Source organism: Bufo bufo, chromosome 2 (genome assembly GCF_905171765.1).
Source record: "Bufo bufo chromosome 2, aBufBuf1.1, whole genome shotgun sequence".
Lineage (NCBI taxonomy): Eukaryota > Metazoa > Chordata > Amphibia > Anura > Bufonidae > Bufo > Bufo bufo.
In genome coordinates, this window is record NC_053390.1 from 293,459,889 (window position 1) to 293,473,608 (window position 13,720).

Genomic DNA, 13,720 nt, shown 5'->3' on the forward strand with positions numbered 1-13,720 from the left:
GGAAACCGAAGATTCAGCAAGAGACTCAAAGAACACAGGGGACATATTACAGAGAGGAGGGAACTGTCGTGGAAAGTTTTATTAAGCATAGAATGACTATAGTAGACTTTCTTTTTGGCTTAGGAATGGTATGTAGGTTTATTTTCTATATGCCTCCCTGTGTAAGGTCTGACCTGATTATGGTTATGAGAGCGTGATCGGGTCAGGTCGTTGCAAGGGAAATTCTATAAATCAGCACTCTGGTCCCTACTTCCCATGTGAAAGCCGCCACCGTTGGTTTGAGAGGGATCCAATGGCTGCTTGCTCTGAGAGCAATGTTCTTAGTAAAGGCTACCAGCGGGTACTCATCAGCAACGGTGGGGTATGGCACACTGATACCGGTCTCACTGAATCATGGGCGCCCCAACATGAAACATTGGTCGGTGGGACTGGTGTCCATGTGAATGCTATATCACCTTTATTGGTCGACTCTGTTTTAAAAGACCTTCCTCAGGGACTGATCCCCCCTGTCGGAACCATGTCTAACGGAGATTCACTGTGGGTCAGTAGCATATTTGTACCAGATTAAATAGATGTTGTCCGATTAGGGCCACGTTTGTTTAAAAGAAGGCTGATTCATTTGGGAGCATTTGCGCATGTTCTGGGTGTGGTAGTGGATGGTGAGTGTTTGAGCGCCACCCACCGCCACTCTCGGGGAATGTGTGCCTTCCAGGTCTAAAAAGAATTTCTATTGGTCAAGGCCTATCTATGTGTAGAGCTTGCATGCCTTTTTACTTTTCTTTCTTCTCTCTTTTCACTATGCAGGAGATTTTTTCCTACTGTGCGCCAAATTACACAGAAGGTTTTTTTTATCTCCTTCATAGTCTTCAGTGTCTTCATGTGTCACACACACACACACACGCACGTTATATATATACAGTATATATACATACATACACACACACGGCCTTAGATGGAGGAAAACGTACAGTGATCCCGTTTTTATATATATATATATATATATATATATAAAAGTTGGGATCAATGGTTGGATTGAAAGGGATTTTCATAAATCTTTTGATACATCACAGATAAGACATATATTATACAAGCCTCATCTCTTGTGCATGCAGCACATCGAATTAGCACATAACACACCCTCTGCCAGTGCTGGACACAATAGCAGCATCTCTGAACAAAGGAGCTATTTAACATCTCACCTCACATACAATGACAACGAACTGAGATAGCCTATTCAACTTGTTAGCATATAGAGGAAACCCTGTTCAATGTAAAATAGCTCTTTTGCAAGTATTGTATACAGCAGATACCAGCATTGTTTAACAAAGTTTCAACTGTAATTTGGTGACACATGTTCCCAGGGCCTCTTTAGAAATACCAGGATTGTTCCAATTGGATCTTGAGAAACAATATGCGCCCACCCCCAAAAAGCCCTATAAGTATGTGATGAAAAATAAAGATGTCAGATATTTAACAACCTAAGTTCGGTCTGGGCTGATATTTATCTCTCTGATCAGAAGCAAATGGGATATTCGTTGCACAGGGAAATATTCATGGGTTGGAGGTCTGATGCCTCATCGTATACCAGCATAAACCTGCCAGAAGAAAACCGCTAACAATGTACATAAACCTCAATTAATTACCTTAAAAATTTGCACAACCTAAGTTCTCTTATTGAGTGACGTTAGGCTCGCATAGACCCTACTACCTTTTGTGCAGTGGCTATTAGAAATGTAAAGGATATATATATATATATATATATATAGATATAGTTATAAAAATGTATAACTGCAGGGAGGCATTATATATACTGGCAGTATGGGGGAGCAGCGGAGCATTACATGTACTGTTACTACAGGTGGGAGCATTATACATGCTGGCACTACAGGGGAAATTATAATACAGGAGGCTCTACAAGCTAGTTATAAAAGCACAAGGGCATTATAAATACTGGAAGCACTATGGTGGCATTATTACTACTGGGAGTACTGTGGGGACATTATTGTTGAGCACAATATGGAGGGCATTAATGAGGGCACTAGGAGAGTGGTGGGACTTTGGGGAACACTAATACTATGTGGGGACTATCTGTATGGTACTGCTATTTCTGCAGTATATTACAGGTTGACAATGTTGGGACACCAGGAGGAGGAGGAGGAGAATGATGGAAAAATTACGAATCTAATATGTCTGTTTGGCAAACTCTGCAGAGATGAAACATGGCTGAAAGAAATCATAATGGCGAGAAAATGAGTAAAGAGAATATCTGCATCAGAGCAGATGTCACTGGATGTAAGAGGTATGTGGGGCTGTATTACCCTGTATGCTCTGTAGTAAGGTAATATTCATCCAAATATGTCTTTAGAAGTGTGTGGGTGGGGTGGGGTGGGGGGCGCAATTAAAATTTTTGCCTTAGGCAGCCAAAAACGTAGAATCGACCCTTTGTGAACCTGACCTTACTTTGCTCATGAATACAACCAGACTCAAATTATGAGCTGTATTCTTTGTGTGCTGCTATTAAAAAATTATAAAAATGGCAAATCCTTTGCAGCCATATGTTCCCTCTTTACAGCTGTCTCCTACCTCTTGTTAATGTACTTTAGTTCAGCAACTTGACTCAGTTTTCAAACACTCAGGGGCACATTTATCAAGCTCGCCTGTTTTTAGGCATAAAATTAGACTAGCGTATTTGATTTGTATGTCAGTCTTTTGCCCAGTATTTATTAAAAGTCGCAGTTTTTATTAGTCTGACCTCTGGTGGTTCTTTTTCAGTTAGACAGGATCATATTCACTTAGACTGGTTTCATTTATTTGCGCATGAAAAATAGTTACATCTGTGCCTAGAAAAGTCACATGTCTCCCTTTAAAGCAAAAAATCACACTTTACCACTCAAAACTATTGAATAAAAATAAGCCAGTCCTGGAGTAGAGTGAAAATTAGTCTGCTTTTGCACCTAATTTATGTTTGAAAAAATACACACCTACATAAATACATTGATAAAAAGTGGCAAAAATTAGACAACTCCTGAATTAATCTAATACTCAAACAAAATAGTCAACCGAGGTGCAAAAGACTCCAAAACTGGTAAAATTAAAATTAGAATGTCTAAAACAGTTTTAGCATTTTTTTCAACTAAAAACAGGCATAAACACTATAGTAAATGTGCCTCTCACTTTTTCTTCAGCTTGATTTCTAAAGGTTGCATCTTGTTGCAGAACTGAGAAAATATCTTATAAAAATTGAAATGAAAAAATAAAAAAAATATTTAATTATCATTAAGATAATACAGGGAGTGCAGAATTATTAGGCAAGTTGTATTTTTGAGGATTAATTTTATTATTGAACAACAACCATGTTCTCAATGAACCCAAAAAAATCATTAATATCAAAGCTGAATATTTTTGGAAGTAGTTTTTAGTTTGTTTTTAGTTTTAGCTATTTTAGGGGGATATCTGTCTGTGCAGGTGACTATTACTGTGCATAATTATTAGGCAACTTAACAAAAAACAAATATATAACCATTTCAATTATTTATTTTTACCAGTGAAACCAATATAACATCTCAACATTCACAAATATACATTTCTGACATTCAAAAACAAAACAAAAACAAATCAGTGACCAATATAGCCACCTTTCTTTGCAAGGACACTCAAAAGCCTGCCATCCATGGATTCTGTCAGTGTTTTGATCTGTTCACCATCAACATTGCGTGCAGCAGCAACCACAGCCTCCCAGACACTGTTCAGAGAGGTGTACTGTTTTCCCTCCTTGTAAATCTCACATTTGATGATGGACCACAGGTTCTCAATGGGGTTCAGATCAGGTGAACAAGGAGGCCATGTCATTAGATTTTCTTCTTTTATACCCTTTCTTGCCAGCCACGCTGTGGAGTACTTGGACGCGTGTGATGGAGCATTGTCCTGCATGAAAATCATGTTTTTCTTGAAGGATGCAGACTTCTTCCTGTACCACTGCTTGAAGAAGGTGTCTTCCAGAAACTGGCAGTAGGACTGGAAGTTGAGCTTGACTCCATCCTCAACCCGAAAAGGCCCCACAAGCTCATCTTTGATGATACCAGCCCAAACCAGTACTCCACCTCCACCTTGCTGGCGTCTGAGTCGGACTGGAGCTCTCTGCCCTTTACCAATCCAGCCACGGGCCCATCCATCTGGCCCATCAAGACTTACTCTCATTTCATCAGTTCATAAAACCTTAGAAAAATCAGTCTTGAGATATTTCTTGGCCCAGTCTTGACGTTTCAGCTTGTGTGTCTTGTTCAGTGGTGGTCGTCTTTCAGCCTTTCTTACCTTGGCCATGTCTCTGAGTATTGCACACCTTGTGCTTTTGGGCACTCCAGTGATGTTTCAGCTCTGAAATATGGCCAAACTGGTGGCAAGTGGCATCTTGGCAGCTGCACGCTTGACTTTTCTCAGTTCATGGGCAGTTATTTTGCGCCTTGGTTTTTCCACACGCTTCTTGCGACCCTGTTGACTATTTTGAATGAAACGCTTGATTGTTCGATGATCACGCTTCAGAAGCTTTGCAATTTTAAGAGTGCTGCATCCCTCTGCAAGATATCTCACTATTTTTGACTTTTCTGAGCCTGTCAAGTCCTTCTTTTGACCCATTTTGCCAAAGGAAAGGAAGTTGCCTAATAATTATGCACCCCTGATATAGGGTGTTGATGTCATTAGACCACACCCCTTCTCATTACAGAGATGCACATCACCTAATATGCTTAATTGGTAGTAGGCTTTCGAGCCTATACAGCTTGGAGTAAGACAACATGCATAACGAGGATGATGTGGTCAAAATACTCATTTGCCTAATAATTCTGCACGTAGTGTATTTGTATAAAAAATCTAACATGCAGTAACCACTAAAATGCAAAAAAAATGATACCCATGTTGTACACTACATATAAATAAGCACCATCACACCATAAAAATGTAGCTGCAGTCAACAATATTTTAATCATGAAGGCCCAATGGTAAAACTTTTACGTATACTTTTACATCTATTTATGTTTCCTATGTATTATTATACACTGAAAAGAGGTCTGGGAATTTTTTTTTGTGGCACAAATATTTTATTAATGTGTCCCATATTTCTTTGTTACGGAGACAGTAAATGAAAGGATTAATCATAGGAGTGAAAACAGCATACAAAAGAGATATCAACTTATTTGCATCCACTGATTTGGCTTTTTTGGGCCTTGCATACATAAAAAGTGTAGTTGAAAAAAAGATGGTGACCACAGTTAGATGAGAGGCACATGTCGAAAATGCCTTTTGTCTTCCATCAGTTGACGATATTTTTAAAATTGTGTAAATTATACAGATATAGGAAATAGTGGTCACCAATAATGGGATGAGAAGAATAACCAAAGCTAAGATGAAGTCTACCAGCTCAGCTAATGACATGTCTATACATGCAAGATTAAGAACAGGAGAGATGTCACAGAAAAAATGGTTGATGATGTTTGGGCCACAAAATGATAGTTTGGATATAAAATACATCTTTATAATAGTGATGGCAAATCCTGACACCCATGAAGACAAGGCAAGCTGAATGCAAAGCTCATGCCTCATAATTTTAACATAATGTAATGGAAGACAAACAGCAACATACCGGTCAAATGCCATTACTGCTAAGAGAACACATTCTGAGCACATAAGAGAAATGAAAAAGAAGAGCTGTGTCATACAACCGGAAAAGGAGATGGTTTTCCTCTCTGCCAGGACATTTACTAATAAATTCGGAATGGTGACCGAGACATAACAGATCTCAAGGAAAGCCAGGTTGCTAAGGAAGAAATACATAGGCTTCTGGAGTTTGGGATGAAGTTGTACGGTGGCAACGATTATGATATTTTCAGATACAGTCAGGACATAAATAAGTAAAAAAAATATAAAAAGGATTATCTGAAGTTCAAGTAAAGAAGGAAATCCACAGAGAAAAAATTCAGTGACCTCTGTTTTATTTTTATACTCCATATTGAGATGAGAGAGTATCTGTGGAAAAATATGTATTTTTCTATTATGATTTTTACACTTCACTGACCAGGAATACTTTTTGGGCACTGATAGCATTTTTTTGTAATAAAAAGGTCTAAAACACACATGCATCCCACACACATTGTTGTAAAGCTACAGAGCACAAAAGACATTGAATTATAGTTTTATTCAACCTTTTTTGCAAATGCTGTTTTTGATGCAATAAAAATATTTAAAAAATATGCATATCCAAGATGACTGCAGTTTTTGGTGAAGGTTCTTTTGCTAGAAGGGTAGTCTGTGGGTAGAAATAGCCTTTAATAATGACAGAACCAGGGCATTTAGAGTTTTGGAAAAAAAATTCACAAAGCTAAGAAAATGCTACAAAATCCCCTGATGGCTGCCAACAGAAATCTAGATATTTTCAGCAACTAAATAGCATGTGAAACAAATGCCATTATAAATGCAAAAAAAGAGTAAAATGACTTAAATATGTGTGAAATCCACCTTGCTATAGTGTTCTGTGTCTAATAGTAGTGAACTTTACAACTGTATAGGTTGTTTGAACCTAGCTGTGTAAAATAATCTGTATTTGTTTCAGAAAAGTACACACATGCACCAAATGTTTTAAGCATGTGACGACAATGTGAAGGCAATGAACATATACTGTCCATGAAATACAAGTAACTGACCCAACTATTCTTTAGTTATTCACCATTTGTCTACTGTACAAAAATAGCACGAAAATTCAACAATATAAAGTAGTGCATGCTCTATTTTAATCGCATCTGTTAAATCAGTCACATATAAATATGCTGCAAAAGAAGGAATCCGAAGATAATACTTGTTTAAGGTTGTGATTTTACATTAAAATGTGTTGCGCTTTACACTAATATCCTATTTAAAATTATAATATTCTGAGTTCTAATTTGAAGGACAAATGTTGAAAATAATAAAAAAAGAAAAAATGTAAAATGTCAAATGAACTAGATAATTTGTAACTAAAATGTACAGGCATGAGATATTGGACAATAAATCAGGCACAGGAACAGCTTTTTCCCTCAGGCAGTTGCCTTGCTTAATGCCGAACTACGCTAAAGCTGCTATGACTCGAAAGCATTACAGCATAGAACTGGAAACGATCACTTCTCCCTGTTTATTGCCACTAAAACTCACATACTGTCCTTGTCCTGCACTATCCATACTGTCTGTCCTTGTACTGTTTTGTTTGTGTCTGTCAAGCAACTGCCAAGTCAAATTCCTTGTAAGTGAAAACTTATTTGGTCGAATAAATTGTTTCTGATTCTGATTATGGTTACCTTTTTATATTCAATAAAGGAAAATTTGGTTCAGGAAATTAATAGTTGAACCATGCAAATCCTGACTCCTGTAAATGGTCATTCATACTGATTATCTTCTTCACTGATGCTGGCCTTAAATTAATGCTGTGTTAGTTATGTCAGTATAGTAATGGTAAAAATCCCATGATAATTATAGAAGAGATTTTATGCAATTTAGAACTAATGGGACTAATTAAGCCAAGAAAAAAATGAAACAGCTTTGCAATAAAAAAAGAGTCAGTTTTTTTTAAATCAGATATCTCTTTATTAACGGTTTTTAATGTTTTTTTAACATAAGGCATGCTCATTATCAGTCAAGTACAGTATACACAGTATAAAACATATGACTACAAAAGACATGACAGACATCTATGTATAAAGTCATATATTATAAACATCCTTACGGTAATCACCAAAATCACCCACTAACAAGTAACCTCTTAACCCCTCCCCCCACCCAGACCCTACAAGAGCAGAGCTCATTTATAACGACCTCTCTTCATCAGCACCCCAGGGGTGTCGGCACCGTAATACTCATTAGTAAACTAACATTCAGCACCAGTTTCCAATCACCTACGTGTCAATAGAGTATCTTCACCCAGCATCTATCCTCACATTCAGCCATACCCTGATTCCATGTAAATCAATCATCAGCCAGATTCAGTATACACACCTCACACATACTACCAATTATGGACTTTCCCATCCCTCCCCCCCATTCTCAGATACACCTCGTAATCATATGTAACCTCCACATACAATACACTCACCTGGCACACAGAAAGCTTCTTGTAAGTGCTAACCAAGGGCTGCAGCACCCAGAGTTATCAATCCAACTGCCCCATATCGCTTCAAATTTGGACAGACTCTTCCTTTTTTGGTAAACTCCCCTTTCTAGGCAAATCACCACATTTAATCTAGCAACGCATTCCGAGATATCTGGAGGTATTGATTGGATCCGCAAACGTTTTCCTAGCCTGATATAACATTCTCCCTATTCCAGTGGCTATAACAGACTGCAGGTTATCTTCTGGTATTATGCCTAATAGGCACAGTTTAGGATTTAACTTAAGATTAGTGCTATATACCTTGTTTACAAGATAGATGTAATACAGCCTTCCAATAAGATGTCAGTGAGGGGCATGTCCACATCATATGTAATAGATCAGCCTCAGCACTTCCACATTTCGGACAAGCCGGACTATCTCTGTAACCTATTTTATGCAAAAACACCAGGGTTTTATATACCCTATGTATTAAGTACAGATGGGATAGACGTGCTGCCTCACTAAGGGATAAAGTAGGGGTGAGCTCTACCACCTCCACCCATTGCTCATCTGTGAGATCACCTAGATCTCTTTCCCAATGATGTCTGCTTTTCAGTGGGTACCCTTTAAGAAAGTCTTCTAATAAGGCTTGATATACCATGGAGATCGCTCCCTTTACTGGTCCTGCATTAACCACTGTACTTAGTATCTGATTGGATATAAACGTCACCGGGGCTATTTTGGATTGAGCTTCTAATGCATGCCTGAGCTGCAGGTACCTATAGAACTGCGAAGAGGGCAGCTCAAATTCAGAACACAACTGTTGGTATTGCTTTAAGATCCCATTAGAGTAAATATGGCCTAAATTCCATATCCCTTTATTATTCCACTGGGAGAATCCACTCAGACCATCCAATTCATGGAGCACAGAATTATTCCATAAAGGCGAGATGTTCATTAGCCCCGTTATCCCTAAGATAGTCTTTGCCTTGCCCCATACTTTCCTCATGAGTTGTAGGGTTGGAATACACCCTATTTCCCCTTTTATCTCTCCTTCAATAGCTACTAACAAGGGAGACCTATTTGATGCCCATCCCATCAGCTGACCACTCTTCCCTCCCAGGTCACCTAATACTCCCCACCCCTTGAGATGCTGCAGTTGGGCTGCCAAGAAATAGAGCATAGGATTGGGTAGAGCTAAACCACCTGCATCCTTATTCCTCTGTAAAACTTCGTACCTTATTCTGCCTCTATTATTTTTCCATATAAAGAATCAAAACAGTTGTTGTATCTTATGGAAGTAATGCGCAGGGATCCATATGGGGGAATTGTGCAAAATATAGAGCAGCTGCGGCATGAATATCATTTTTAGCAAGTTACCTCTACCTATCAACGATAGCAGCAATTTATGCCAGATGGCAATCTTACTTTTAAATTTCCCTATCAGGGGTAGCAGGTTATTAGAAATGTAATCTGCAGGATTCAGTGATACTGTCACTCCGAGATATTTAAAAGAACGTACCACCTTGAGTTCAGAGAAACTAGCATAATGAGTTTGCTCCTGAAAAGACACTGGAAGAATCACCGATTTATCCCAGTTTATAAGAAGTCCAGACTGGTCACCAAACTGTGATATTATACAGGGAGTGCAGAATTATTAGGCAAGTTGTATTTTTGAGGATTAATTTTATTATTGAACAACAACCATGTTCTCAATGAACCTAAAAAACTCATTAATATCAAAGCTGAATATTTTTGGAAGTAGTTTTTAGTTTGTTTTTAGTTTTAGCTATTTTAGGGGGATATCTGTGTGTGCAGGTGACTATTACTGTGCATAATTATTAGGCAACTTAACAAAAAACAAATATATACCCATTTCAATTATTTATTTTTACCAGTGAAACCAATATAACATCTCAACATTCACAAATATACATTTCTGACATTCAAAAATAAAACAAAAACAAATCAGTGACCAATATAGCCACCTTTCTTGGCAAGGACACTCAAAAGCCTGCCATCCATGGATTCTGTCAGTGTTTTGATCTGTTCACCATCAACATTGCGTGCAGCAGCAACCACAGCCTCCCAGACACTGTTCTGAGAGGTGTACTGTTTTCCCTCCTTGTAAATCTCACATTTGATGATGGACCACAGGTTCTCAATGGGGTTCAGATCAGGTGAACAAGGAGGCCATGTCATTAGATTTTCTTCTTTTATACCCTTTCTTGCCAGCCACGCTGTGGAGTACTTGGACCCGTGTGATGGAGCATTGTCCTGCATGAAAATCATGTTTTTCTTGAAGGATGCAGACTTCTTCCTGTACCACTGCTTGAAGAAGGTGTCTTCCAGAAACTGGCAGTAGGACTGGGAGTTGAGCTTGACTCCATCCTCAACCCGAAAAGGCCCCACAAGCTCATCTTTGATGATACCAGCCCAAACCAGTACTCCACCTCCACCTTGCTGGCGTCTGAGTCGGACTGGAGCTCTCTGCCCTTTACCAATCCAGCCACGGGCCCATCCATCTGGCCCATCAAGACTCACTCTCATTTCATCAGTCCATAAAACCTTAGAAAAATCAGTCTTGAGATATTTCTTGGCCCAGTCTTGACGTTTCAGCTTGTGTGTCTTGTTCAGTGGTGGTCGTCTTTCAGCCTTTCTTACCTTGGCCATGTCTCTGAGTATTGCACACCTTGTGCTTTTGGGCACTCCAGTGATGTTGCAGCTCTGAAATATGGCCAAACTGGTGGCAAGTGGCATCTTGGCAGCTGCACGCTTGACTTTTCTCAGTTCATGGGCAGTTATTTTGCGCCTTGGTTTTTCCACACGCTTCTTGCGACCCTGTTGACTATTTTGAATGAAACGCTTGATTGTTCGATGATCACGCTTCAGAAGCTTTGCAATTTTAAGAGTGCTGCATCCCTCTGCAAGATATCTCACTATTTTTGACTTTTCTGAGCCTGTCAAGTCCTTCTTTTGACCCATTTTGCCAAAGGAAAGAAAGTTGCCTAATAATTATGCACACCTAATATAGGGTGTTGATGTCATTAGACCACACCCCTTCTCATTACAGAGATGCACATCACCTAATATGCTTAATTGGTAGTAGGCTTTCGAGCCTATACAGCTTGGAGTAAGACAACATGCATAAAGAGGATGATGTGGTCAAAATACTCATTTGCCTAATAATTCTGCACGCAGTGTAGAGATTATAGAGTCCATGGATTCCACTAGATTACCTACATAGATCAGCATATCATCTGCGTATAAAGATACGCGTTCTTCAAAAGAGCCCCTCACTAGCCCTTCCATCAGCGGAGTAGACCGCAAAAGACATGCCAACGGTTCTATTGCTATTGCAAATAGTAAGGGAGACAACGGACAGCCTTGTCTCATCCCCCTCTCCAGAGAAGAGTCAGTTTTTAAGTTTGTATTCTTTAACTAGTTTGGTAACAACTAGTGTTGAGCAAATTGAAGTGAAGTGGACTTCGATCCGAATTTCAGGGAAAATTCTATTTGCTGCGATACCAAATTTCCTCATACTTTGTGAATTGATTTTCCCTGAATGACGGTAAAAAAATAAAATAAAATACCTCCTGTTTGAGCACAAACAGATGTGATGAAGTAATCAGGGGCCGTGTGAAATTTTGAGATACAGTCAGGTCCATAAATATTGGGACATCAGCACAATTCTAACATTTTTGGCTCTATACACCACCACAATGGTTTTGAAATGAAACGAACAAGATGTGCTTTAACTGCAGACTGTCAGTTCTAATGTGAGGGTATTTACATCCAAATCAGGTGAACGGTGTAGGAATTACAACAGTTTGCATATGTGCCTCCCACTTGTTAACCCCTTAAGGACACATGACGTACCGGTACGGTATGTTTCCCGAGTCCTTAAGTACACATGACGTACCGGTACGTCATGGGTTTAAAACGCGATTGCGGCACGGCGGGGGTTAATTGAAACAGGATGCCCACTGAAATCACAATGTATCGGCGATCGTAGCAAACCGCAGGTCAATTCAGACCTGCGGTTTGCAGCGCTTTCTGCAGTTTCTGATCCGATCAGAAACTTTAAAATGTCCAAAATAAAGATTTTTTCACCCCCCCTGCACCCCTGAATGATTTTATGCCGGCGGGTGGTGCAGGGAGGGGGGGTTGCAGGCAGTGCGGGAGGTGCAGGAGGCAGGATCACGATCCCCTGCCCGCCTCCTCTTGAATATTTATTGGTCTCCAGTGGGAATACCAGAGTGTCAGCACATGTGCTGTGATGTCAGCCGTTTAACCCTTTCCATACAGCGGTCCGTACGGACCGCGGTATGGAAAAGGTTAACAGTCAGGGAGCTCCCTCCCTCTCCCATCGGGGGGCTGCTGTGCCTTTGCAGCCCCAAGACAGGATGGTGTCACAGAGGGAGCCCCCCTCCTTCCCCTTCCCCGTCTGCTCAGTTGTGGCACACGGGGAAGGTTCCCATGGCAACAGGACGCCTTCTCTGGCATCCTGCTATCCATGGTGCTGAACAGATCTGTGCTAAAGGCATATATCTGTTCAGACAAAGTGTAAGTAAAATACAGTACAATACACTATATAGTGTACTGTACGGTGTTATACAGACATCAGACCCATTGGATCTACAAGAACCAAGTGGGTCTGGGTAAAAAAAAAGTGAAAGAAGTAAAGATAAAAAAAAACACATTTATCACAGAATAAAAATTAAAAAAATAAAATACACTACACATATTAGGTATTGCCGCGTCCGTAACGACCTGATCTATAAAACGATCATTTTACTTTCACCGGACGGCGAACGCCATAAAAATAGAAAAATAAAAACTATGAGGAAATTGAAATTTTGCCCACCTTACGTCCCAAAAAAGGTAATAAAATTGATCAAAAAAGTCGCATGTACGCCAAAATAGTACCAATCAAACCGTCATCTCATCCTGCAAAAATCATACCCTACCCAAGATAATCGCCCAAAAACTGAAAAAACTATGGCTTTTAGACTATGGAAACACTAAAACATGATTTTTTTTGTTTCAAAAATGAAATAATTGTGTAAAACTTACATAAATAAAAAGTATACATATTAGGTATTGCCGCATCCGTATCGACCGGCTCTATAAAAATATCACATGACCTAACCCCTCAGGTGAACACCGTAAAAAAAAAAAAAAAAAAAAAAACGGTGTAAAAAAAGCCATTTTTTGTCATCTTTTGTCACAAAAAGTGTAATAGCAAGCGATCAAAAACTCATATTTACCCCAAAATAGTGCCAATCAAACCATCATCTCATGCCAAAAAAAATGCTGCCGGAGCACAAGAAAAACAATCATCCACGATATCTAGCTTCATGTCCCAGTTTGCAGGGCGTTGCAGGACAACGCTCTTGAAGTCAGACTAGTGTGACCAGGTGGTCGGTTGGATTGCAGTAGATAATGCTTCCAGTCGGTTAAGCACCACCCTGTCTACCACCAAGTCGAGTCTCAGTATCCAAGAGTCTGGTCAACACAATCCTCACCCTGATCCTCCTTCCTCCCACCATGGAGATTCTTGCCAAACAAGTGATCCCATACTCGGATATTCTGAGGAGCTCTTTTCAGCGC

General features: G+C 39.5%; 1 protein-coding gene across 1 annotated transcript; it reads right to left on the reverse strand.

Moving 5' to 3' along the window:
* Positions 1–5,034: 5,034 nt before the first annotated feature.
* On the reverse strand, positions 5,035–6,000 carry LOC120990796 (olfactory receptor 6B1-like). Its single transcript, XM_040419699.1, has one exon. The coding sequence runs from the start codon at positions 5,998–6,000 to the stop codon at positions 5,035–5,037; it is 966 nt and encodes a 321-aa protein (XP_040275633.1).
* Between the last annotated feature and the right edge of the window lie 7,720 nt (positions 6,001–13,720).

What these genes read in the sequence shown, in the direction of transcription:
- LOC120990796 (XM_040419699.1), bottom strand. Translation starts at nt 6,000, where the DNA reads ATGGAGTATAAAAATAAAACAGAGGTCACTGAATTTTTTCTCTGTGGA.